The sequence below is a fragment of the Lonchura striata genome, chromosome 12 (genome assembly GCF_050655825.1).
Source record: "Lonchura striata isolate lonStrDom1 chromosome 12, ASM5065582v1, whole genome shotgun sequence".
Taxonomy (NCBI): Eukaryota; Metazoa; Chordata; class Aves; order Passeriformes; family Estrildidae; genus Lonchura; species Lonchura striata.
Genome location: NC_140714.1, coordinates 22507299 through 22534096, shown reverse-complemented (window position 1 = coordinate 22534096; position 26798 = coordinate 22507299). Strand labels below are relative to the sequence as shown.

Below are 26798 nucleotides of genomic sequence, written 5' to 3'. Positions count from 1 at the left end.
TGTTGCAAGAATTACGTGAGAGTCAGGGCAGGACAGGTGCCCACTGGCCTTACAGCCATTGCCCCTTCACAGCATCCTGCTCCCAGAAAGCAGCCCCAGTCCTGTGCTGCTCTTCCAGAAACACAAATACAGGGAATGCAGTCTGGCATGAAAGGCGAAACAGACGTCTTCTTTTTGGTGCTCTATCACTCTGCCTTAACATCCTTACATATTACTTTTGATTTAAAACCCTACATTGTTTACTTTCTTTTGGAGTTGGATGTAAAAGAAGAAAATTCTGTGTGATCCCTAGGTGATTTGTTGAAAGAATATGGATATTGATCTAGTACCGATATCCAACTGTGACGGACAAAAACTCTCTAGCAGTTTAAAGTTAGAAAGTGTGTGTGTTTATTCGACGCCGGGCAGCGTGCAGGATAGCTCCCAAATACACACCGCACCTTCCAGGTGATTACAGAGTCTTTTTATTCATACAAGTATTGAATACACAAAATACAAATATATATTCATCATTTTGGTACATCCCATTCCCCGCTTCATATGCTAATTACTCCAAAAGCTATTAAGCACGCGTAGTTTGTTCCTTGAAATGGGTCGGTGTCCCTTTCATGGGGAGGGGTCCCAAAATGAGGAAGTAAATGAAGTCTTCCTTGTTCTGACCTTTCTACCTTTTCAATGCAAATATGACAAATGAACTCTTGGTAGAACTCCCATTCCTTGTCTTCAATTGGTTTCAGAACAGAGGAGGCCCACAATTGTCTTATGTTCCTAAAAGCTATTTGTCAGTTTCCATATTCTTCATTATAAACTCAGCTAACTAAACATTGTGCTGACAAGCAATCAATTATTAGTTAACTACTAACTCCTTACTTTATCTAGGCCTACTCATTTGTTATTATTATTTTAATTAACTCTAGTAAGGCTTATTTCTAACTAAAATCTTAGCTCCTCTAAAATCTCTAAATTCCTTAAAATTTACGTTTCATGGGATGGGAAAGGGAAAAGCAACAATGTTGTCCCTACAAAAAATAAACAAGATGCTTCTGCTGATGATGTTGGGATGTGAGCACCTGCGAGGTTCAGATTTCCTCAAGGAGTTTTATGTCTCTGATTCCAACAGTGTCACACTATTTCTTTAATAAAAACCAAACTCTGGCTCTCTGATAAAATCCTGGTTTCAGTTGGGAGCAAGGTAAATGCAGACATGGAACAGAAAACTGTTGGAGTTCAACTCAGCTGTATGGCCAAATCACCTGAAAGCAAAGCCCTCACGGTTATTGTAGGCACTTGGAAATGTGTCTGTTAACTTAGAAATAAATAATGAAAAACATCTATTTTCCTAAAAGGACAGTTATATTTTTGAGTAAGAAAGAGCAGATGTCAAAAAGGATTTCAAAAACTTGGTTAAAAAAAACCTTAGGAAAACTGCACTGCTCTCCCTGACTTCGGCAGAGCTGCTACAGCTCCCCTAGTAAACAAGACATACATGTGTTGTCACTTTGCTTTAATTTGGGAGCACAGTCCCTGGGAGCTCCAGCATGTTCTGAGCAGGAAATCTCTTCCCAGAAGCAGGGAATTTCCTGGAGTGCAACTGGCAGCAAAGGGCCAGCTCTTCTGAGGGGGAATGGCTGGCCAGATGTGAAGGGAAACTCATCCTGAGGAGTAAAGCATGAGGCACAGCCAAGTATGTGGGGCAGCGCCAGACATGCGTGGGCTCTGGGCAGCCCCAGCTCTGCTCGTCCTCATCCTGCAGGGACACCAGCCAGGACAGTCCCATGGAGGGCCAAGAGTGGGATCCTCAGCAGATGTGGCACAGCAGCCTTGCTTGGACTTCAAGGATTGTCCAGTTTACACTGCTGAGCAGCCAGCTCATTTCTTAAAGTGTTTAAACCACAGCACTGAGTTCAAGGTTCATGTGCAATTTTCTTAGAGCACAGACTTGCAGCCAACTGTTTATCTGGTGTCTGGCTAAGTGCTGATAAAGACCTGGCTGAAGTTTATATAATCTGCCATTAATAAATGTAATTTATTAGAGTCTCAGGCAAAGACATGACCACTGCTGGCTCCATTAATAGTGTGCTCAGCACAAGCCAGGAATTTGGTCTTAACGGAGACAAGACTAATTCATTTCTTGTCCCTAAATGCCTGTGATGTAGGTCAGGCCCAAGGCAAAAGATGGTGCAAATCTAAAGGCTCCATGGCAGAACTGTCAGGCTTTGGTAATATGAACTCAGTTACTTTAATACAACCCAATAGTGCACTTTATAATGCCAGCACCATGTCTAAAGCAAACTCTAGTTGCAGTAACCACATTCCAGCCCAGTGACAAGCCCTGAACATGACAAGATGTATGTCTGAGCTTCACTCTGCTCACCAGGAGTAGATCTGAGGTGCAGAAGGACAGAGCACAGCTCATAAACACCTTCTAAGGACTAGAGTCATTGAGATCAGACACACACAAAAACATTCACACCGCGCAGTCCAGGACCCTGTCTGCTCCTCCCTCACCTTTGTCTTTGTGCTTCCTCTTTGCCCAAAGCCCAGCTCAGGACCAGCCCCAGCCCCAGCCCCAGATGGGGGGCTCTGTGGTGAGTACCCTGCTGCAAATTCTCCAAGGACAAACATCTGCCAGGAGTAACTTTGCCTCATCAGAACAGAATTAATTCAAGGAAATCAATTTCTTTTTCAAATTCTGGCATATTTAAAACCAGCATACTATAAAGGTGAGGCCCTGGCACAGGTTGCCCAGAGCAGCTGTGGCTGTCCCTGGATCCCTGGAAGTGTCCAAGACCTGGCTAGACAGGACTTGGAGCAATCTGGGACAGTGGAAGGTGTCCCTGCCCAGGGCAGGGGTGGGACTGGATAGCCTTTAACATCCCTTTCCAAACCCAAACCATTCTGAGATTCTGTTATTCTATAATGCATTGTCTGAAATAGATTTTAAATTTACATTTACAATTAATGTAATGTGTACAAACCTGATCCTTATGGAAGCTCTGCATATTTAAAAGAACCTATATTTAAAGGTACATACACTTTACAGATCCATTTCCTCCTTTGAAAAGTTTCATGGCCCTATCTGAAAGCTACAGGACATTTCTCTTCAAGAGCTGTGATGAATGAGATCCAGACCTGGGACTGTTTTCATAAAGTATCATCCATGCCAAAATCCTCATCCAAATAAAAATTCCAAGAACAATTATGAGGATTCCAAATATCAAATACCTAGCTCTGCTTTATTTAAAGCAAAAGAGAAATTTATAAATGCATGGACAAATCACTTTAAAAGTGTATGTCAAAAGATATTAAAAGGCAGACACCTAAAAGAATTTCTAGAATATTACTAAATGAGTGATTTTTGGTTTATCTTTTCAGCATCAAAACAATGACACTGTGATTTAGTGCTAAAGGATCCCAATGCATTTACTCATCTTAACCTGGAATTTAATCATTAGAGTTTAAATCCTCTGGAACCTGACCTCCCCTAGCCCAGCTCCAGCTGTTCCCTGGGTGCTGTCCCTGTCTTAGGGAGCAGAGATTGGAGCTGCCCCTCGGCAGGAGCTGCAGCCCTGGTGAGGTCTGACCTCGATCTTCCCTTCTCCAGCTGAGCAAACCAAATGCCCTCAGACGCTCAGCTCTGAATTTTGCAGGGTCTCCCAGGGTTGCTCTGCTGCCCTCGAAGGAACTGAGCAAGGAGCTCAGGTCTTCACTGTTACCTGGGGCAGGGCAGCACAGCTGCATTTGGGCACTAATTCAGCTCAAAGCAGAACCTGAGCATATGGCAGCACTGTCACAGTGACAGTGCAAAATATAAAAATCCATCTTATCCAAGATGCAGTTCAAGCAACCCCCGTCATTTGCATTTCACACTTGCAGTGATTCATTTCCTAAGCAATAAGGAGGCTCTGTCCTCCAGTGGTTACAGCCCTGGGCATGGAGCAAGGAACCCCCCAGGCACCTTCTGCACAGCCCTTGGCCACTCAGGGCAGGTGTGCTCCAGGAAGCCAAGGTGCTTAACATGCACTGAAATAAGCCTAGAGTACCCAAATATTTTCAGAAATTTGGTCCCAGCCAGCACATTCTGATGTCCCACTTGCAAGGTTAGGACCTTTTCTTTCTTTCAGAAGCCACGAGGACACAGAGATACCTCCCAGTGCCAACACAGCGCTGCTGTGGGAACAGGACAAGCATGGACAAGTCTTCACCACATGCAGAAGCTGCTGAGAGGCCCAGAATATGGAATGTTCTAACTCTGCCCCTCAAGAATCTCTTGAAATAAAAGAACATCAAGCCACTTACTGTGAAGACTGCAGAAATCAGCTCAAATTGAGCACATCTATAATAAATGGGGTTGAGGGGATTCAGCACATCATAAGCTTTGCCCTCAGCTTCTTTGACAGGGGTTGAGAGGGAATTTGTTTCCCTGGTCATCATAAATACTGAATACATGGAGACTCCATGGAACCTTAGTGCCATATAAAACTACTGTATCATCAATGTCTTTGGGCAGGTAAACAAAGGAAGAGGTTTTTTGGTTCCACATGCAAATCACACTGTTCTTTTCTAAAACAAGTCATTAAAGAATTTATTGGACTATCTCTGATCAAAAGTGCCAAAGCAAGAAAGGTCTGGGTGAGACTTCAGCCCTGCTGTCAGCCAGTTTCAGACCAGAGCACCAGGACCCTGCAGGTCTTACCTTGGGTAAAGTGAACCTTTCTGTATTTTCCCCAGGAAAGTGACAGTCCATAATAAAACCACCTGGACACAATTCTCCCAAAGCTGTGCTGTACTGAACTGAGACATTATCGAGTCCCAGTCAGCATGGTCACTACAACATGACTAGTTCAGGGATTTTTAGGATCTCCTGTCCACAATGTTTTGATTTATGTCAAGTACATTTCTGCAAGTATAGCTCATTTCTGCTTCAGCCCAGATTTAAGTGACTGGATCCTGGACATACTATCCCAGGTTAAGTTGATCAAAAATACTGTAATTAATATAATTAAACTAAACTAATCTCACCCTAACTAAATTAATTAACTAAATTAATTAACTAAATTAATCTCACCCAAAGCATGTAACACAGAGTAAAACAGGAGCATCTAACACAAATGGTGTCTGAAACCAGAAGGGATGGGAATTGTTTTAATCAGATCTCTCTACCTACAGAATGTCATCCAGTACATGTAACAAAAACTCTCAGTTCATTGCAAAGTTGGTGGCTTTCCAAGCAATGAGGCTTATTGTGGGATAATTCGGCTCCTGCACGGTGGGGGTGTAGGGAGGCAGAGGTCTCTGAAGCTTGCTCTTGGGGAGAGAGATTTATTGGAGGATTCAGGAATGCCCGTGCCTCGTGCTCTCAGGCGTAGCACGTGGCTGGGCTTAGGAGGATGGGGGAAGGGAGAGAGAAACTGAGGGTTTAGGAGAGGGGAAACCCCAGTGGGGGAGGAAGTCCAAGAGAGGAGGAGAGGGCCAAGAGAGGAGGAGAGGGCCAAGAGACCGCATGGCCCCTCGGAGCCCCCTTATCAGGGGCTCCCAGGTGGGCCGGGACAAGGCATGGGCCAATGGGGTTACAGACACTAATGTTTTAGGGGAAGGTACAGAGGTGTGGGATGAACCACAATCTCTTGCGGGGTGGGATGGAACAGTCCATTTCACTCCAGGACTCATCCAAGGGCAGGTGTGACATCCGGCTAGCTAAGATAACAATCATATCTATCTATCCTCTGCAACAGCTTATGATACACGGAGATGTGTTACTAGGAAACTTGATTAAATGCTAGAGTTGAGAGAAAATGTTTTGACCTAGTGGGAGTCCTGGAATTTCTCATAGCATTGCATATTTGGAGCTGCATTTCAGCCAAAAGCAGCAGGCCAGCCTTCAACATTAAACAGTTCTCCAGAGCACTCACAGCCTCTACAGTGGAGACAGAAAACCTAATCACATTTTAATTGAGCCACATCAGACTTCCAAATTCAACATGCGTTCAAGAGACATTTACTCCAATTACAATATAAACCCACTAGGCCCTTCTGCACAAGCAAGGGACTCAGCAAGGACAGACTGGAGGGTTTAAATGTGACCATGCACACAATGTCAACACTTCATCTGACAGCACTCCCATGGAGAGGCTCGCTGGCATCGCCTTCTCCTCGGGGCACAGCATTTCCCACTCCAAGGTAATGCAACCCCACCAAAGCAGCTGGATTTCCCATCAGCTGCTTGTGAACACTGGTCATCTTTCCCACTGCCATGTTTTTTCACTCTTCCCTGCAGGGAGAGCCTGATGATGGTGAGATTGCCACAGGACCAGAGAGGAGATTTCCTGGAAACAAGCATGGCCAAACAATTAATGTTGCACAATGAAATGGACCAAGAAAGGGCTCAGGATTTTCACAGTAGCTCACCACTTGTTAAACTAAGCATTTATGGGTTGTTCATTGCAGAGCACTTAATCTGTTGTAAATGCAATAAAATTTTAAAAAACTTCATTTTAATACCGCATCTATTACAACATGACTGTACCTGTTTAATAAACCTGCAGTCTTATGAGGTGATGCTAATCTAGGACTTCACATTCCTAACAGCATCATCCTTAGAAACGTCTGCCTGCTCCTGCTGTAGCCCACAAGAAGACATTTCTGACTCTCAGCATACAGATCACCCCACAGCTGAGGAATAAGGAACACTTTGGTGGGAGCAGGTTTTAAGTGGATCACTGAAAACTGAACATCTGCTTCAACACAATGTAACTGAGTCTCCCCAGTTCAAAATCAAATTGGACTGAAGCATTCCTTGTACAAACCAGGAGAAAACCTGTCTGAGACCAGTCCTGCTGACTCCTGGCAGTCACTGTCAGCAGGACCCCGTGGGCTTTAGCTGTTTGCAGTGCTGCAGATGGTGATCCTGAGCAGAGCCCAGGACTGCTCCACAAGCTCCAACACAGAGCAGCTACCTGGCCACAAATTCCCTCTGCGTCCCCCTCACACTTTTAACACCTTAAGCAGGACTCAAAGATCTTTTTTTGCCCCAGGCTTAAGAGTTATAAAGGCAACAGTGGTAAATATTGCTTCAGCTGTATTTATTCCAAGCCCTGATTTGCACCCAGGGATTGTTCTGCATTATTCTCCTTGTCCTATCAAAGGTTCTTCCCAGTTATTTCCAAGTTTAGTGCTACACAGAGAGCTCAAGATGCATTTCATGGTAACAGAAGAACCAAAATGGCCTTTTCCTGCCACGTTTCTGTATGACGTGAGGTTGGAAAGATGTATTTATTACATGCTGAATCTCATGCACTTCAAGGCCAGGCTGGACAGGTCTTGGAGCACCATGGGACAGTGGAAGATATCCCTACCCACGGCAGGGGATGGCACTGGTTGAGCTTAGAGGTCCTTCCAACGCAAACCATTCTGGAATTCTGCAATTTCAAACAGAGTCAAACTGCTCAAAAGCAGAAACACTGATGATACTGCTCCTCACTTCTCTGTTGAAGGAAAAGGTGTTTGTCCAAGACTGAGTCATGCTTACAACCGGTCTGACAGTGCAGCAACCACAAACCAAATTCAGTGTCTGTCATTTTTTTTATGAATTTGACATACACTTCTATCTCTTATTCTAGGCCTGTTAAAAAAAAGCCTTTATAAAGAGGAAAACTGCAACCCTCCTCTCAGTGAATAATGGAACCATGTCCTGTCGGTAACAGGTAGCTTTCAGACACCCAACTTTGCCTTCAGCTTCTTTGACGGGGGTTGAGAGGGAATTTGTTTCCCTGATCATCATTTGACTAAGTTTAGAAGAAATTTATTATCTGTTTCAAGCAGAGCATTGCTATTTCCTCTATGGAAATGGAAACACTAAATAATACATTTTTCTCACATACCATATTTTGAAAGGTCTGCATTCTTTCATGTCTCAAGCTCAAACATTCCCACAGCTAAAGCTAACTATGAAAGTATTCAACTCTTAAAGCACTCCCACCTCCAGCAACCCAAAAGACACCCCAGTTCTACTTGCAGCCTTGTTCTTCATCCAATATAAATAACTCAGGCTGCTCACTGGAGATTTATTATCTTAATATGCTCATTCCATTGTTGGCCTTGGCAGACATGTCCAGGTTTAGAGTGAAAGACAGCAGAACTTGACAAACCTTAAATCCCAGTGTTGCAGAATTCTATTAGGTAACAGATGGAAAAGATAATTAGCTGACAACTCAACCATCACATGCTTCATTAGGAGCCTCATTCCTCTCAGACACATTCTCTCCCAGATTTTATCTTCAGGACAATGAAGGCTATTGTTTGCCTTGAACTGGCAAAAAACAAGGCAAGCTCAAGAAACCCTGAAGAAGGAACAAGCCTGTATTCCTCTCTAAATTCGGTGCTGTGCTTACACATTAGGGACTTCTGGCTATAAACTGTTCTGGGAATGCTGGGTTCAGGGTATTTAGTGGCAAAAAGCTCAAGAAGTTGCCTCACCATCCTCTTCTGCAAGGAGGAGTTAATCCAATCCTTGGTGGCAGGTGAAACCTTTAAATCATCACCATGCAGTGCAGAATAAAGAGATTTACACATACAGACCCCTGCAGTAGTTTCCTCTTTAACTCCTACACAGTCAAACCCAGAGCTCCACTGCCTCTGCTTGTGTCTGTAAAGAAATACTGAGAGGTCATGCGTCTTGGTCATCTGCAGCACAGCTCTGCACTTCATGAGAAAATACTCAAAGGAAATGTAAACAGATGAAATGGTTTTTAACACTAAAATGGCTTAGTGAAATGTATATCTTTTTTATATAGGTCAAGCCAATTTTCCTCTGGAAACCTCTTGCCAAAAAAATTTTCTAGCATTTGCAGCCTCCCTCTCCCTCCATGAGTTATTTATCGGTAGTTCAAACACTCTCAAGCTGTCAGACTCCAGCTCCTCAGCCCCTGACATGTCTCTAGCTCCTGTATAATTTTTGTGATAGCCTACATGACCAGCCATATTTACAGTCCATTTAAACAGCTCATGATTAATAATTTCATCTTTTGAAAGCATTGTGCACTCATTTATTCATCTAACAGAGATGACTGCAGCAGAGGAACCCAATTAAAGGACAGAATACCATATATATATATATATATATATATATATATATATATATATGGTAAGAGACATGAACTTTTAAAGATAAAATTCCACACACAGTGTTCTTCCTTTTCTGTATTAAAACACCACATTTTTGAAAATATGTAGGACTGGTATGTTTTCTAATTGTAACTTTACAATGAACACTGAAATGCAATCAATGTGTCTGCTGCTTATCAGAAATTTCACAGGCGAGCCTGAGAGCCAGCAGGCTCTACTGCAAACATTCAGCTCTCTGAAAAGATATTGATTTATAAAAAGCCTCTAAAACTACTGCAGCCTTATCAAAAGCTCAGTTACCAGTTTAACACCTATAATACTAAAATACTTGGATTAGGACTTACAAGGTAGGTAATGAAATAGAACTTGGGATTTAGAACTTGGAACTTTAACCCCTTATAATGACATCTCAAAAAGTATTCAGACACAAAACTTGCAAGCTCTCTTCAAGGAGTCACCACTGAACTCTCAGAGAAGCTGCTGACAAACCTTGTACTACTCATCCTTGAGACTCACTGTAGTTTCAGACACATTTTAAATATGAAAAGTACATCTTCTTATCTTTTCAATAAACTGCTCCAGTCAAGCTTTTTGACAGCTAAGATCCATGTGAAGTGACAAGAAGTCAGTCATCATTTTTCAACATAATTTTAATCTCCACTGAGAGTAAATTATAGAAACATGTTAACACAGACAGCAAATGTTTGGGGAAAGACCATATGGTGCTATGATGGGGGTTTAGTTCATAGAAATGTAATCTAGAATTTTATAAAAATTATATGAAAGAATAACAACATCTTTCAGTAATGTCAAACAGTATAGAAAAACTAAATCTCAACATTAGTCATACTCTGATGGTCCTTCTAGTAAGAAATTTAAAAGTGCTCTTTAATCCCAGTGTAGCAACTCAAGCTTAGTGCAATAGGTCAGATCTGGTTTAAATAAGGTATTTATAGCAGTTGTGCAATTCATACAATGGACAAACCCCATGATCTAAACATGAATACTAAATGAGGTAAGTATTAGGATTAGAATTAAACATTCCTTAAACAGTTTACACAACAACTCTACTAAAAGGAAAATCCTGGTGCTCCCTCACAGGACAGCTCCAACCTAAATACAACATAAAACTTGTATTACAAATCAGTGAAAGTTATAAAAACTCTTGCAAAATATACAGTTTAATACATTTACAACCCACTGCTACAAATAGTACCTAATGCAAAATATACCAACTTGAAAAAAGCCAAACTTCCCAGGTCGTGCAACTGAATTTGCTTTGAATACACTATTTTTTTCTGAAATGCTCCTAAAAGCTCTACATAAAGTTAGCACATTATCTTAATGTAGAAATGTCACTGCATTCCTCAATGAATAAGAAAAATGAAGGATTTGCTTACCATGATTGCAACTAGAAGTACCATTGATCTCTGAGCCAGTGAAAACCAGCAGTAGTTGGGGAAAAATAATTTAAATCGACTCCTTGCTGATTCATACATGGCAAGCTGGCAATAATAAGATAGCCTATATTTCTACATGTTTTTTTCTGCAGGGATGCTGAGAACTGTAAGATCAGTTTTCATCGGACTGTAGTTTCTCTGTCTGTGAGTTACAGTGCATAGGAACTACTGCCTGTCACATGCAGAGCTCATTTGGAACACCAAACTGGTAATGGTGAGCCCTTATGGCTCATTTGCATATGGAGCCAAAGGTGTTTCATATTCTATTTCACAAGGTGTTTATGAGCAATATTTAAGTCACTATCAACAACAGGAATAAACTATGAATTTACTAACATTCCTTCAAACTGCTTCAGCTTCAAAGCCATCAACAAACTGCCCTGGCTTTTACAGTATTGCACTTCCCTTTATTGTTAAACTGACAGTTGAAGTCTGCACAGAACTCGTTTTATAACAGTATTGCAATTTAAAAAGCAATAAATAAAATGCAGTATTTAAAAAAACCCATAAAACAGTAGTTTTAGTCCATATTCCTCCCACCTCAGACCATGCTGCACCATCTGAAACAGGTCTGGGACAGTCTTTGGATACCAACTGCATAGTACTTCCAACATAACAGACCCCCCCCCACCCCATACTCATACTTCTTTAATCAGAGAAGCAAATTAAGCTTTCTACAGCAATATTAGACACAAAGACAGTATCCTTGAGTGCATATCTCAATTAGTTTAAAAGGATGCGTTGCCTTAGCTCAAGATAAATTCAGGAGTTAGACAGAGTTACTCTGTATTGCCTCTGGGTTATGTGACCAACATTCAGTGACCTGTCACTGCAGTGACAAGTTGCTCAAGTCCTCGGCAGAGTCTCTAGGCATGGGATCCAGGCTGGGAGTGCCGGGAGCCCAGGCTGGGCGCTCCCTGCCCAGGAGCCCCAGGCCGTGCAGGTTGAGGATGGAGTCGGCGATGATCCGCGCCGTCCTCTTCTGGTACCCCCCGGACGTCACCATCAGCACGGGGACCCCGCGGCTCCTGGCAGCCCTGAACACCACCTCGTCCCTCTTCACAATGCCCTGCAAGGCCACCACAGCAAAAAATAAACGACAGCAACACAATGCTTCGCTTCTAACCTGGGCTTTATGGATTTAGGGTATCGGATGCTTGCTTAGTGTTTAAGCCTTACAGCTTACAGGAGCAATTAAAAATTCATTTAGAAGTCCTGTTAGCTGCTTTGCATGCCAAATCATTAAAAAAACCCAATCACAAAAGCCCCCAGCAAGGCAAATATCCTTGGCTTGTTTTAGAGGACACCACAGATAATAGTCTTTAGTACAAATTCCTACAAGAACTCCAACTCAAAGGTCCTAAAGTTTAAACTGATTGCAAATTTGACACCTACTTCCCAGGTGAGGAATTGAGACTAGGAAAGACTCTCTGAATTCACAATGCTTTGATTTGTGCTCAACTTGCACAGCACTGTCTGTCAAAAGTTTAGTAACTTGATCAAAATTTCACAATCCTACAGAAAAGCCCAAAATTTAAATCAAGTTTTACACGTTCACAATCACTGGCTGAATTTTAAGTACCAGTTTCTGCAATAAGAGCCTGTGGTTAATGCAACAAGAATCTATAGCTGAAGGGGAAGTTGCAAAATGTAAGCAACGGCAAATCCATAAAAAGAAAATAAATTCTAAGTAATTTCTTACTAAAAGGGTATGGAATTGAAACATAACAAAGACTGCTGACCAAGAGGTACTGGACTGTCATTGAATCCAGGCAAGAGCAGCATGTGACTCTTCTGGGTTTGAAATAAGCACATGAGGGTGAAAAATACTTCAGGAATGAGCGAGAATAGAATTAAAATCTACTTTTGTAAAAGGAGAGTTCCAGATACATACAACTCATTAGAACTCCTCAAAAAAAAACCCAAAAAACCAAAACCAAAAAACTTGCAACACAACTTGGTGGGGAAGATGAAACAGGAAAGCCTTATAAATATGATTGCCTGGCAAAAGATTTTGAGAATATGGAAACTATAAGCAAGACTGAAATGAATGCAAGCTTTGAGATACCAAGTCTTGGTTACTGAACAACTGGAAAACAATAGTATGGCCGGCTGAAGGTAATCCCCTGTTGATGAAATAATACCCTCTGCTTGCAGACAGGTCCAAGAGTCAGAGCAGACCCTACTAGCTTAGCAGAGGGGGTCTAAAGAGTAGCTTTTAGGGTTTAAAATGTAACACAGTATGGCAATGTAATCATTCGTATAGGCTGTATGTAAATGCTATAGGATTTGTATCTTGTACTATATCGGTTAGGGAAAATTGGAATATTCAGTAGAGAAGAAGATTTATGGTATTGTAATGGCAACTTCCTCTCTCTTGCTCTTTTGGGCCTGCTCTGAGCTGTGGCTGGCAGCTCCGAGCAGGGCTCTGCACCCGCACCCTTTGCAATAAACCCAAGTTCCAAGCCCTGGCTGCAGGGATCTCTTGTCCCCATCCATCCTACAACAACTGACAACAGCTTACAATGGACAGCTCAAAACTTAAATAACTGCAAAGCTGGTGAAGGCAAAAGGCATCACAATGCAATCAAATGCAAAACCAAAAAATTCAAGAAGCAGAAGTGTTTCAAAATGAACATGCATTGCTCAGGCTGGTTACAGAAAGAGTGGAAGAGCATCAGGAAATAACACCCTGCCATTAATTGGACCACAAACAGATGGTAAAGGGAAAGAATAAAATACAAATGTAGCAGAAAAAAAAGCATCTCGTAAAACCATCCAAGAATATTGTTCACCGCACAGTCTGACACAGCCCTGGGAAAGAACCAGGAATAACAAATGAACAGTAAGACAAAAGAAACTGAAGAATTCTATTAGAAACAGATCCTTAAAGACAGCAACAGAATTACAGAAGGAGCTGCAGGGCCCTGGGGACCCAGCAGTGGAGGCAGGACTATTATCCCACACCAGAACTGGAAGCAACCCCTGCTCTCAGGAGCCTCACTGCTCCAGCAGCTCCAGGGGAAGCCTGCAGGAGATGAGGGGAAAACATGGGCTTTTTCCCACATTACTGTGGAAAACAACAGCCTGGCACAGCTCCCACTTCCAAACAAAGGGAAGAGGGACTCAGCTGATGCACCACAGGCTTTTTTACAGCCTCATGAACTAGGAAACCATCACTCAGAGCACTCTTAGGAGCCCCATTCTGAGCATAACTAACACTGCAGCAGGAGCTTAAAACACAAGTGACATCTTCAGAAGCAGAACTGAAGTCTGGACTAAGGACCTTTGAAGGGAGGGACTCTCTTCAAATGATGGCACGATGCCTTTCCAGCCCTGGGATTTCAAGCCTGCACACCAGAGACAAGAACCCTGCCCTCAGAGCAGACACTAAAGGCCTGAGCTCCCTCTAGCCCTGCAAAGAATGCCTTTCACCTCTCCTCATGGCCAGGGAAGTTGCTTCACCTTTCTTCTCCCATCTTCACATTCTGTGTCTGCACAGAACCCAGCAAGCTACATTTTTCTTGGCAGTTAACACTGCTCTTTATCAAAGTGCAGAAATTTGGGGTTTTTTTAGAGGCAAATCCGAAGTATCTCCCTATGACCAAGCTGCCATTTCACTTCCCTTGGATGCACTGCTCTCCAGAGGGCTCTGCTTCATCAAACCCCACCTCACACCTCAGGCCACCTCCTCTCCAAGGTCCCAACCAAGTCCAAGCCCCTTAGCTCTTCCTTTATGCAAGAGAACTGAACAGACTTAAAACTGAACAGACCAAGTGGGGCCTCAGAGAGGGGAATCTGAGAGCTCACAGATCAAACAAGCACTTTTCTGTATTGATCTGGTGGCCATTAAAGAGACCTAAATGTGAAACAGGAGAGAGATAGCACAGAAGAACTGTCAGAGAAGGAATCACAAAAACCTATGAAGGAAATAAGAGGACTGTAAATTTTTGCTTATTTTAAGAAAAGCAAATTTCTATGAAACTTTACAGAATAAACCAAAATTTAAGTCTGGTAGCAAACTGAGGAAATTATTGGTATCTAAAGAAAAAGATCAAGAAAAGAAAAATAACTGTTCATTTGCTGAGAATACACAGCCAGGCTGCACAAAATTGTTATAACCATGAGGGTAGTTTAAAACAGCTGGGAGTACTACAGAAGAAATTAAGTGTAAGATACACACTGGGGGCAGGTGACAAAGAAATACAGTGCAAAATGTGACTGACATGTGAGGAGAAAAAAGAATCACAGAAAGAACAAACCAAGCAGGGAAAATAGAAGTCAGGTGAACTGTGAAAATATATGTATCTCTCTGGTTACTGTTTGGGTTTTGGCAATCAGTGTATTTTAGAGAGAAGATGAATGATACTGGAATAGGCACCAGAAGAAAAAAAATATTCTGACTCGGGAGAGACAAGAAGGAAGAGATGTCACTGCAAGCCCCCAGCCAAGTAATAATTAGCACTGACTCCATGATTGCAGAAGGCTGATTAATCCTTTGTTATACTATACTATAAGGAAACCCATCACACTTACAGCCAGTCCAATACACTCAGACTAGATTGGTCAATCAATCCAAACACCATCACCAGTGACCAGTCAAGAAATCACCCTTTGGTAAACAAATCTCCATAACACATTCCACATGTGCACAACAAGAGGTGCAGCAAGTGAAGATAAGAATTGTTTCTCATTCTTTTCTCTGATCTTCTCACAGGCTTCCCCAGGAAAATGCCTGGGAAAGCTGTGTCTCCTCTCTGTGGAGAGAGCTGCTGCCACCGAGAGAAGGGAGAAGAGGCAAGGGAGATGTGTGTCTGTGACAGGACAGCCTGGGGAGCTGCTGCTGCAGGTCACCTACCTGGGGGGAAATGGCCAGGCCTCCCAGGGGATCCCCGTCCAGAACGTCCGTGCCAGCATTGTAAACAACAATGTCAGGCTTGAATTCATTCAGGGCTCCCTCCACGTGGGTGTGCACCTTCTGCAGGTACTCCGTGTCCTCTGTGCCCCACTCCAGTTCTACTTTGCGTTTTATGGCACCTGAGGGACAACAAAGCAAGCACTGCTCAATAAACAAAGCGTTGCTCTGAAAGAAAATGCACAATTTAGATAAGCAAGCGAAAAAAAATACATTTTTGGAAGCTCTCTCAATACATTGCAGTTTCACAGAAACATTAAAGGATTAATAAACATAAAAGAATTAAAGAAAACTATTCAACTGTTTGTTTTCTCAGCAAATGTAAAGCACAATGACCTTGAAAAAATTCCATTGAAGAGAGAAAATTAGATGCAAATGGAAAACGTTATTGAGAAACAGCTGATCTGCGAGTCCAGTCACCAATCAGCAGAGAAATCATACAGAAAACTATTAACTTAAAAGTAACCTAAATAAAGCATAAAGCAAAGACAACAATGAACTGCTATTGCAGAGGAAACAGCTGGAGGAAAAACAAGATAAATATCACTGAGGAATTATGAAGATGTTTTATTTTTATCACAACACTCAAAACTTCACAGCAAGGGATCATGAATTTATGTGAACTGCTTTATGAATGTATAACAAGATTCAGCTTTGCCCCAAGAATTTTCAATTTAATGTTCTTACCCTGTAAATCCTACCAGAAGAGCAAATATCAATTCTTAATTTAAATCAAATTATTTCTAATGCTTTGAATAAAGCAATAGAAGTAGAAAATGAAGGCTGAGAAGGTAAAGGAAAGAAACCCAAAGTTATGTAGCTTTTATGGAGGGATGAGTGACTCTACCCCTGAATTAATCAAAGCCATGCCAGAGCTGTTCCAAGGCATGACTTCTTTCTCACACTAAATGATGTGGAGTCTCACATCTTAAATATGGATTCAGCCCCCACCAAGTGTGCAAGAATACCCTCCACACAGAATGACAATTACTCTTGTGATTGCTGCCTTTTGTTCTGCTTTACATCTTTTTCAGCATCAGTGAAGCTTTTCTTTTTCATCCTGTTATTTTATATTGCATCAACATTAGTTTCAAATATTTTTGCTTCTTTATGGTTTCTCAGAGTTTCAGTCTTTCCTATTTTCCCTTCAGTGAACCAGTCCTATTCCTCATCCCTCCTTCCTCCTCCTGAGCCTGTGTAATTCCACACTGCTTTGCCTAGGGACTCAATATGCTTATGGCTTAGCATCGGCAAGGTGAGCTGCTCCCTTTTCCCCCCTCCTTAATGAAGCCCATGGGACAAAAAATGTGTTGAAGAGATTCCTGCACTAAAACCTGGAAAAAACAGGCAGGAAGTCCAAGGACACAGTCATCAGCTGGAGTTTACCCAAGGATCCAAAATCTCACGTTCAAGCCTCTGCTCCTCCACAAGGAGATTCCCCCCTGTGATCCCATCTCTTCCTGGTCACCTATTGGAAAGGGTTTAAGGACCTTAGCCACAAAAATCCTACTTAGACATTCTTATGCGAAGTGCAAGGAACTACATATTCACATGGCTCCGGCCCAGCCCTGTACACCTCATCCTTCATCTGCAGAGAGGGAATGCTGGAATTCAGTGTGGTACTGCAGCTCAGTGCTTCAGACTTGCTAGCAAGGACTGACTCTGTTTTGGTCTTAATCCATCTGTTCAAATGCTGCCATGTGATATATGAATAAAAGGACACTTTTCTTGGGGGAAACTCCCCCATATTTGCTTGCAATTTGTCTGCTTCCAGACATGGTGTGCTTTAAATGGTCATATTTTAGCTTAAAACCTTGAAGTACTACAATTCTTAGTATTATTACTAGTCAAAAGATAGCAGTGAAATGCACTGCACCTAACTCTTGTCAAGAATCCAAATGAAGTAGATTTTCCAGAACAACAGCATCACTGAAGGAATCCAACAGCAGAACAACTCCCCCAGCACTCCCTGCCTCAGTGAACAAATTAAACTTGTAATAAATGACATTGTAATAGAATCAAAGACCAAATAAACTTGGGGCTTTTACATTCCAATTTAACCATTATCAAAGTCCCACTAATTAATTGTGGCAGGTCACAAGACACAATAGACACATCACAGCAGGGATAAACAAATCACAACAAACCAAATCAAGCACCAGCTCTTAACGTGGGGATGACAGGGAAGGGGAAAGTCTCCATTCCTGCAGGGATGTAACAGTGTGGATGTGGCATTTAGGGACACTGGTCACTGGTGGCAGTGCTGGAGGAATGGTTGGACTCGGCCTCAGAGGGCCTTCCCAACTTTAAATTCCATGGTTCTGTTCCAGGACTTGCTTTGTTTCCTACCTTGTGACACATTCAGATGCAGATTGTTTCCTTCATGCTTATCAAACAAGTTCTACTGGCAAGGCAACACCTGAATATGTTACAACTTCACTCTCAAAAGAACATGAAACCTTTTTACTCAGTATCAGCTAATCCTCTCATAAATGTAATGTAAGGGGAAAATGAAGTTCTAACAACTCTCTTCAAATCAAAGGATTATTCAACTTGCTGCTCCAAGCTCTGGAATGGACTGCCAACAACATCCACTGACACCACCCCATACCCTGCACACCAAAATGTCATTCCTCAAGTGTGGGAAAATACTACAGCATGAACACTATTACGATATATCATAGTGAGCAGTGAAAATGATGCGAAATTAAAAATCATTAAAAAAAGAAACCTAGGTAACAGTGTTGCAAGGAAGTTTAATAGTAAACAGAGAAGTTAGATAACAACATAGTAGGTCTGGGTACATTTGGGAAGATGAATTTTGATTATACTCACGTTTAGCAAAACCATCACCTGGGTAAATATATCTATTGTATGCATCCATAATATAAACCCGAGGATCATCCATAAAGTCCCTCTCATGGCCATTTCCCTGAAGGAAATTTACAGTTAGCTATTCCTAGCATGCCAACACAGAATTAAATACATTGCAAATTCTAGAGTCATTAACACTACAGAAGTTCTAATATTCAGAATTCCTGTGTCATTCTCTTATTTATAGTCCTGGAGATTATTTTGAGGTGTGCAGTTTTGGGGGGCTTGACAGAATTGTTCTGAAGACTGCAGGTATTACCACAAATAAAATCTTTGTCTCTCTGAAGGTAATTTGCATGGCTCTCATTACACATGTAAGAAAAATAAGCAAAAATCAGAAGCTAATTGTCCTCAAGAGCATCACAAAAACAAATGTGGCCACCAAACAGATCTATCATCTTCCAACTGTGCAAGAAAAAGGCACTTTAAACTGCTGCAGGAATACTGAGTATTCTTATGTAAGAATTAATGAATAAATAAAGCAGACTACAGCTCTCTTGATAACTCAAACCTTAGGGAGGTAAATATTCCCTGGAAAAATTACAAACATTAACAACCCAATAGTTTGACACCAGAAATTCCCTAGAAAAAATTGTACTGAATGTGCAGAAGGATGCTCAAGAGAAAACTCACGCTTGGAATAGTTCCCCCTTTCCATTTCTGAATTTAAATACTATTCTTTTGGCTCTCACTTATTTTCACTAATATAAAAATCATTTTACCACAGCAATCACTAAGATAATTTTGTTCAAGTCAGTGTATCATAAAGGACCACAGCTCCTCTCACTAGAATTTCACTTAAGTACAGAAACAGATATTTCCATAGACACATCTGCTGTAATTCCATTTTTATGCTGACAAATGACAACTCCACTTATTTCTTCAGCATCTTTGGTCCACAAAGAAATGGTTCATTCACACAAGCCTAGGAATACAAAAGCCTTTGGGGGAACCATTTCCTTATGAGAGGTGGAACTCTCCACTGCACTAACAATTGGAACAGTCACAAGATGAGAGTATCAGCATCCTTAAACAGGATCTGCTGAGCTACTCCAGACCCTCTCATCCCCCAAAGAAAGGAAACAACAGGTGTTTTAATGTGCACACTGAGACTACCAGCACATCTGAAAACCAAAATACATTCCAAGAACTTTTCAAAACCAAACTACCCCCATATAGCACAAAACAAATCCATGGCCTGACAGACAGGCTGAAGAGAACCATGAACACAAAATATCATTCTACTGCATAATCTATGTCCTGATATCATGGTGATTTTAGGACACATAAGAGAAATGAGAGAAGATTAAAAACGTGCAGCCATTAGGTTTCCTCAGTACCACAGAACTGTGTAAAAATGTTTCTTTACACATAATAAATCACCTGAAATGCCTCAGGCTGGACATCACTTTGGTGCATTAACTGCCTTTCTAAAAATACCATTTCTGTCCTTTCAGGAATTATTTTGCAAATCCCACCAAAGCTGAGATTTGATCTGTTTCACAGTAAATCACTCCTCCAGGTGAAGAGGGATGGATCCTGTACTTCATTAGCCTGAAGCTAGACTTAAAATTAAACCACTGAAGGTCAAATCCCTCCCCTGCAGAGGCTGCTGCAGTGACCAAGCATTGGGAACCAGCTGGGATTGTGTCTGGAGAGATCCTTGTTTCTCATGGGAGTGCAATGCAGCAAGGATTTCACATGCAGCCACAGGATGGAGCTGCAACTCAAGTTAATTTTATTAAACTGGCTTAAGAACCTTTTGGGCCACAAAATCATTGAAGAATCAACTCTTCACAGTTTTTCATAATCTCTGATTAACTTTGTATTCTGTTATTCCATGTTTGTATTAAAAAAAGAAGTTTATCATACACTTTGATTTTAAGCAAAATATCTGCAGCACTAAATGCAGGCAAACTACTCACCTGATGGGCATCCAGATCAATAATTGTGACTCTAGACACTCCTTGTACTCTCTCAAATAAGAACTGCATAAATAAGCAAGGATGAACATGGAAAAATGTATGAAGTTAGATGAAATATTGAACTGGAGGCTCAAAGATTGCACAGTGCATGATTGTTGAAATTTGAATGTAGGGCACATCTATTTGTTTAATATTACATCTCATTATTTGACATAAAAAGGTAATTTTTATTAAAATAAAAACCCTATATCTTTCCACCAGATAAAAGAAGGAGGCCAGGCCCACCCAGGGATCACAGAGCTGATAGTGACAGCATCCAACAACTTAAAATTCAATGTTTAGGAAAAGCTGATGTAAGGACTGCATGCCTTAAGAGCTACTTTTAGTGACAGAATTAATTTCTTATTCTGTCTGGGAAGAAAAAAAATGGCTTTTACTTCTTTAGTCTTAACTTTGCTGCTAAGTTACCATCTTTAATATAGACATGGTAAAACCCAAAGGTTTTGTACGAACTGTCACCCACCATAATTTCTCAATCTGTATTTTAATGGTAGGTGAAAAAAGAACACTGTGGATTACTTTTCTGCAAATTACCATGTACAGAAATTAGGATGTTATGTCACATGGTGTGCTGCAATCATTAGAGCTCTTTAGTGTTTGATTATTACTGATACGTTATAAATATTCTAGTATACAAATATACCATAGCTCATTTGATAAAAATAAGCCCTAATTGCAGAAGGCTCTTACTTCAGCCATTCAACAGCTAAATACCAAATGTATTCATTTCCTTTTGGTGACTATTCTGGAGTCACTCACACTTTTATTCATGAATCTGAACCAGTCTGAGCCCTGTACGGTGCAGTTTGATTCAGAGAGGGGGTTTTTGTCTCTGCATTTGTCTTGACTGTCACCACTGAAATCAATGTGGAATGTCCAGGTTCACCTGCAAGGCCAGGAGAATTATCACTGAGGATATCAGAAATCCATCTGATTTGATTTGGAGTGGTTTTTGCAAGACAATATTATCAAAGCAATTACACTGATGCCTATTTGCCTTGATAATTCTGACCCCTGCAACTCTTCCATTCCACTTTACAGCTCTCCAAATCCCCATTCCTGCCCATCTGGAAATGGCTTCATTTTTCTCTTATTAGGATATAAATTAGTGGATTGCTCCTCCATTTGTACAAACAGCAGAAAACAGTGGTTTAAGAGCAGTTCTTACCTTGATGGCCAGTGTGATGTCAGCATATGCACAAAATCCTCCCCCTTTGTCACTGGAGCAGTGATGGAAACCACCCCCTGAACAGGCAAACATTGAAGGGGTGAAAAGCTACATACTAAAAAGCCAGCTACTAAAAACATTGATGGGCTTTGTAAAGAGATGTAAATGAAAATCAGATGCTTTTAACACACTATTTAGGGTATCACTGAATTTGTACTCACCCACATTGATGGCCCAGCCTCTATCCACAGCAAGCTTTCCTGCCTTAAAAAAAAAAATAAAGTTGCAATTCCATAAATGAATGCGGCAACACTTAATTTTGGCTTGCACTCCAAATCACTCCTAGCATTCTGACATGCCTGTGCAATTTTCAGATCTTTTGCCACTGAACCAGATCCCCGAGTACAATCCCTGACAAAACTACCCTCAGCATAAGGAGCTGAAAGAGTATTTGCTACTCATCTGTATTTCCTTCTCTGGCAGCTGGAAAAGGGAAAAAGCAGTGCTGGGAGGAGTAAAAAATTATGGCTCCTGATGTCATTCCTGTTGATGCACTAATAGAGGAATGTAAGCTCAAAATCCTGGAGCACAGACATTAAAAAACCATTCTTCCAGCAGGGGATGGGACCAGACAAGTGCTCCATTGTGAACTGTCCTGGTGTTTCTTCTGTTTTTTTATATTATAGAACATACGGGGTATAGATTATTATTGATCTTTTCCCCTCCAGTAAAGGAAAACCATGCCTGTTATCTCTCCTTTGAACTCAACTGACATTCAGGGAACAGAAAGTATTGACAGAAAAGAGATAGATAAGGCTTTTAACTGAAAATCCTGATTATTTTGGCCAGGAAGAGTCAAACAAGCATTTAAGTGCAGCATTCCTTAACAGGTCTGTTAAAAGTAATATTACTTCAAGATATTACTAGTTACAATTAAAAAAAAAAAAAAAAGGGGGGGAAATAAAACATTTAAAACTGATTTCTTTTTGGTCCATAGTCATGGAAAAAAAATTACACATCATATCCAAAATTAAGTTTGGATAGTTATGAAATCTTTCTAACCAATAGTTGTATTTAAGGGGTTTTAATTCAGTATTAGAACAACTATTGGCATGGTGAACATGATCCTGCTATGATCATGCCAACTTACACAAATTAGATCTTGGGGAAAGATTGCAGTTTCTGAACTATAAAACTCATTAAGTCCCAGGGAGAACACATTATCTGCAATTTATCACACTTCCTAGGGATCACACCAAAACCCAATCTTCCCATATTGCTAAAATATCATTAAAAACTAGAGAAACTCAACAGGAATTTTTGTAATAAACAAGCCCATCAGGAATAGCAGAAAATTGCACTTCTGACTTGTACTGTATAAATTTTATTGTCTGATGAATCAAAATTGCTTTTGAAGTACACTCCTATTTCCTCAAAATTAAAAGAAAAAAAAGGTAAAAATAACAGCACATGGCCTCAAGATGAATCCCAAAGTGCAAAATGAATCCCAGGAGTGGCATCTGTGTTTCAGAAGCCATAAGAAAAACCAGACCATTGGTAGGTGCCTCCTCTACATGAGCACATTTCTAACTGATGAACACACACCTGGGAGTTAAAGGTAACACCAGCACAGTGAAAAACATCACCAGCATTGAGAAAAGTATTGCCTAGCTCGAAGCAAGCTGAAAGAGGCTTCACACACACTGAGCTCCTGTCAAGAATATCCAAGGCAGAGCATCAGGAAGCTCTAAATTCTTCCCAAGTTCCTCTCTCAAACCATTGCCTTCATTCCTGTGACAATCTTGCAGTGATAGCAGGGCTGTAATGAGAGGAAACTCTGCAGGTATCTGCTCAGCAGGACCTGCTCTGAGTGACAACCAAACATTTTTAAACACCTTGAACTACATGAAATTCTTTCTCCCTCCTCCTCCCCATCTCTGCTTTTGCCAGTTCACGCCTACTGAAGGAGGCAGCACTTTTGTTACCTGGCCTATCACCACAATCCAATACATCTAAAGACTTATCCAGAACCCAGCTGGTTCTTTCAGAATTCAAATCCTTAAACAGTCCTTAAAAAAAGTTGGTTTAACTTTCATATTTCCCAGCCTAACTCACCTTTGACATCTAGGAGGTGCAATAAACCCTGCTCCTGTATCTGGCATGGCAGCACTGTCCAAGGCTGACAATCTCAGCTATAGAAACACCACAACAGATTTACAGTGTTTAATGAGCAAATTTAAACATGATAAAAGTGGATCAAGAGCACCTTACCATTATTGTTCCTCCTGTCTGGGTTCGTAGAGGTTTCAGAACTTTTCTCTGAACAATGAAATTGGGAAGAAAGGCAACTGGTGGAATTTCCGTGATTGTAGCCACAACAAATGACCACTGCAAAGGGGAAAAAGACAGTTCCAATTAAGGTATCGTGGATTGATGATGATGACACTTAGCTCTCTCATTAGTTGTTATTTACTGAAAAGGTGCTCACGGGTCCTTAGGAAGAGTTTTAGTATTTTTAGATGAAAGTGACCACACCAGTTCTTATTAGTGATCTCTAAGCAGGTCCATCCTCAAATTTTTAACTATGAGAATAATCACTTTCCAGATTTTAGTATCAAACTGTAATAAATCAGCAATTTTTCAGGAAGGTAGTATTTCAGAAAATATAACATCCCTCAGAATGAGAGGAAGAATTGTAAAATGCCCTTCATCTACACTTGATATATTGTTCAAACGTAAAATATCTATTCCTGTGTGGAATCAAAAGGATGTATCAAGGAGAATCAAATACAAACAAACAGACAATTGAACTAAGAATTTCAAACACTTAAGTGAACACACAGTACAAACTTTAGCATAGAGAACTGATTAAAATTTATTTAACATATTAAACACTTCTGGAAAACGTTTCAAGGAAACATTTTGTTCAAAAGTCTTCAAGGTTAGAACACAAAATATTTGCAATATGCAAATGCTTTTTTTTTGCAAACACATTGATTACTTCAAAGAACTTCCACTAACACTGCTACCAGTGATAAGACTGCTAAATATATTTCAAAGCCTAAGTCACAAGCAAGAATGTACCTGTCCAACCAGTAATGAAACACTGAGGGACTTGCCACAATGTACAAAGAGTCTGAACAGATCCTATTTTCTGTGACAATAGGAACTGTAATGAGACTAAAGGCACTGGCTGCCCCACTCCTGAGCTGTTCATAGCTGGCAGCATGTACAGGTGGGCAATTTGAACCAAAGGCAATCACATCCTCATCTCAGGGTCCTCTGATACTCAAAATAACTTTCCAGTTACCAATATTTCAATTATCAGGTACTACTGGGTAGGTGAAGGGGTGGCATTGTTCATGAAGTGCCTTAGCCCTAACTATATTTTGCCAACAGTTAATTTCAAAATCTCTCTACTTTTATATTTGCAAGACTTTATTCTGTTACCATCTTATCAGCTGCCCATCATAAGATGCTTTAATTATTTTTAGTACAGTCAATCTTGATAAAGCCCCTTTGCAAGACATTTTAGCTTTTGAATAAACACATTATTTAAAAATTACTAAAAACTATATTCAATCCTGTTGTTCTAAAATGGAAATGAAAAGGTCACATTTGGATAAAAAATGGATTTGACTCAGATGTGAACGATAATGACAAAGTTTTAACAAAGTTTAAAATAAGATTAATGTCAACAGGGAGAAGTGGGAGCAATCAGGACACAAACCAACAATTATGCAGCTGCAGGTTTTTAAGTAGAGGTGATAGGTCCTGGTGTGGTGGGAGTTTTGGCTCCCAGGCTCACTGGCCACAGCTGGGGCCATTCCTGTTGCCACTCACTGCCCACATCTGGGCCTGAACTGGGATTAGCAATTTCCAAGAGATGGGGAGAGTCACCCACTGGGAGCAAAGTCTGGGGGTTCAAGAGGGCAGCTACAGGTGAAGGGAAATGCTTCTCCACTTAGTGACTGAAAATCTGTGGAATGTTTTATGCTTTTTTTCTTCAGTGTGCAGGTTTTGCTTTCCAGCACTCCCCACAACAAATTCCCAGACCAGCTTTATCCTCATTTCCATTTCAGTGTTTGTTCACATTTGTTACCATAGAACTTCTCATAAATATAAAGGGAAATGCACAGTCAGAAACTGGCTCTGACCTCATTGCCTACCTACCTCCTTCCCAAAGGTCAGAATGCTGACACGCAAGAAATTACTATTTTACATAACACTAGAAAAAGATAGCAAGTGGAAAAATACTGCAAGCAAGCTACCCACAGTCCAGTCACTACCTCAGAGATCTAAATTCTTCAGAGGAATAACTGAGGGGGAATCACCTCAATTAAAAAGGCCAGACTTTGTTGTGAGGACCGAGAAGGGAAACAGGGGGACCCTTCCTGCCAATACAGACCTAATTTCCAGCAGCAGAAGTACCTTGTGCACACCTTTTTGTTTCTCTTCTGCCAAGGCTCAGCTGGCCTTTCAGCTGCTGCTAAGACACCAATCACCACCTTCTCTTGCAAGTGTAGGCAATTTCCTACCAAATTCATGTCCAGATTTTAAATGAACACTCAAGTGATCCATTATTTTAGGAGACCTGGGCATTCTGAGAAAGGCAAGCAACTTTGTACTCTTTCCAGCTGATCTAATATAAAACTATACCATTTATACCTATTTGTCTGGATTTAAAAGAAAAACAGCACAGTAGACTTTGGATGAGGCAATAAAGAGCTTTCACAGGGCTTTTGCATGTCAAGGATGTTATTTTGCTTTTGCAGCTAAGCACTTTTATCTTTGCTGCTTGGCAGGAATCTGCTAGGGTGACCAATACAACATCTTCCAGTTCCTACACTTGCAGGAAATACTCTCTCAAGAAACGGGAGAGAGGACACACCCAGTTAATCCCATCTGGATACACACAACAGTGCTGATCTTCACCACAAAACACAAGTTATACAAGTGAAGCCATCCCATAGGTACTAAAAATATTATTGCATTCCAATCTGAGCTATGCACATTAAACCCTGCTTCAAAGAAGTGATTCAGTAAAAAGAGGTGGGTGGTTCTATGGAATAAAAGTTCAATATCAAGAATAGCTGCAATAATATCAAATCTAATGATGCATGAAATTGCATGTAACTTCATAACACAGAATGAAGAAGCATAAGAGAACTCAGAAAAGCAGTTAAGCTTGAAAAAGTTCACAAAAATAACAGATCACTTATACAGAAAAATAAAACATTCCAGAAATAGCAATCCAAGGACTCTCCCACTGT

General features: G+C 40.9%; 1 protein-coding gene across 5 annotated transcripts in view; it reads right to left on the bottom strand.

The window, feature by feature from the left end:
- Nucleotides 1-9755: 9755 nt before the first annotated feature.
- Nucleotides 9756-26798, bottom strand: part of HDAC11 (histone deacetylase 11) — a 22246-nt gene continuing 5203 nt past the window's right edge. For all 5 annotated transcript variants that reach the window (XM_021544797.4, XM_085590837.1, XM_021544798.4 and 2 more), the window contains 7 exons: nt 23797-23913; nt 21747-21789; nt 21526-21602; nt 20298-20360; nt 18334-18430; nt 15442-15620; nt 9756-11652 (listed from right to left, as the gene is read on the bottom strand). In XM_021544797.4, the coding sequence (XP_021400472.3) occupies nt 11410-11652; nt 15442-15620; nt 18334-18430; nt 20298-20360; nt 21526-21602; nt 21747-21789; nt 23797-23913 (819 nt within the window). In that variant the 3' untranslated portion in view covers nt 9756-11409. The remainder of the gene's footprint in view (nt 11653-15441; nt 15621-18333; nt 18431-20297; nt 20361-21525; nt 21603-21746; nt 21790-23796; nt 23914-26798) is intronic.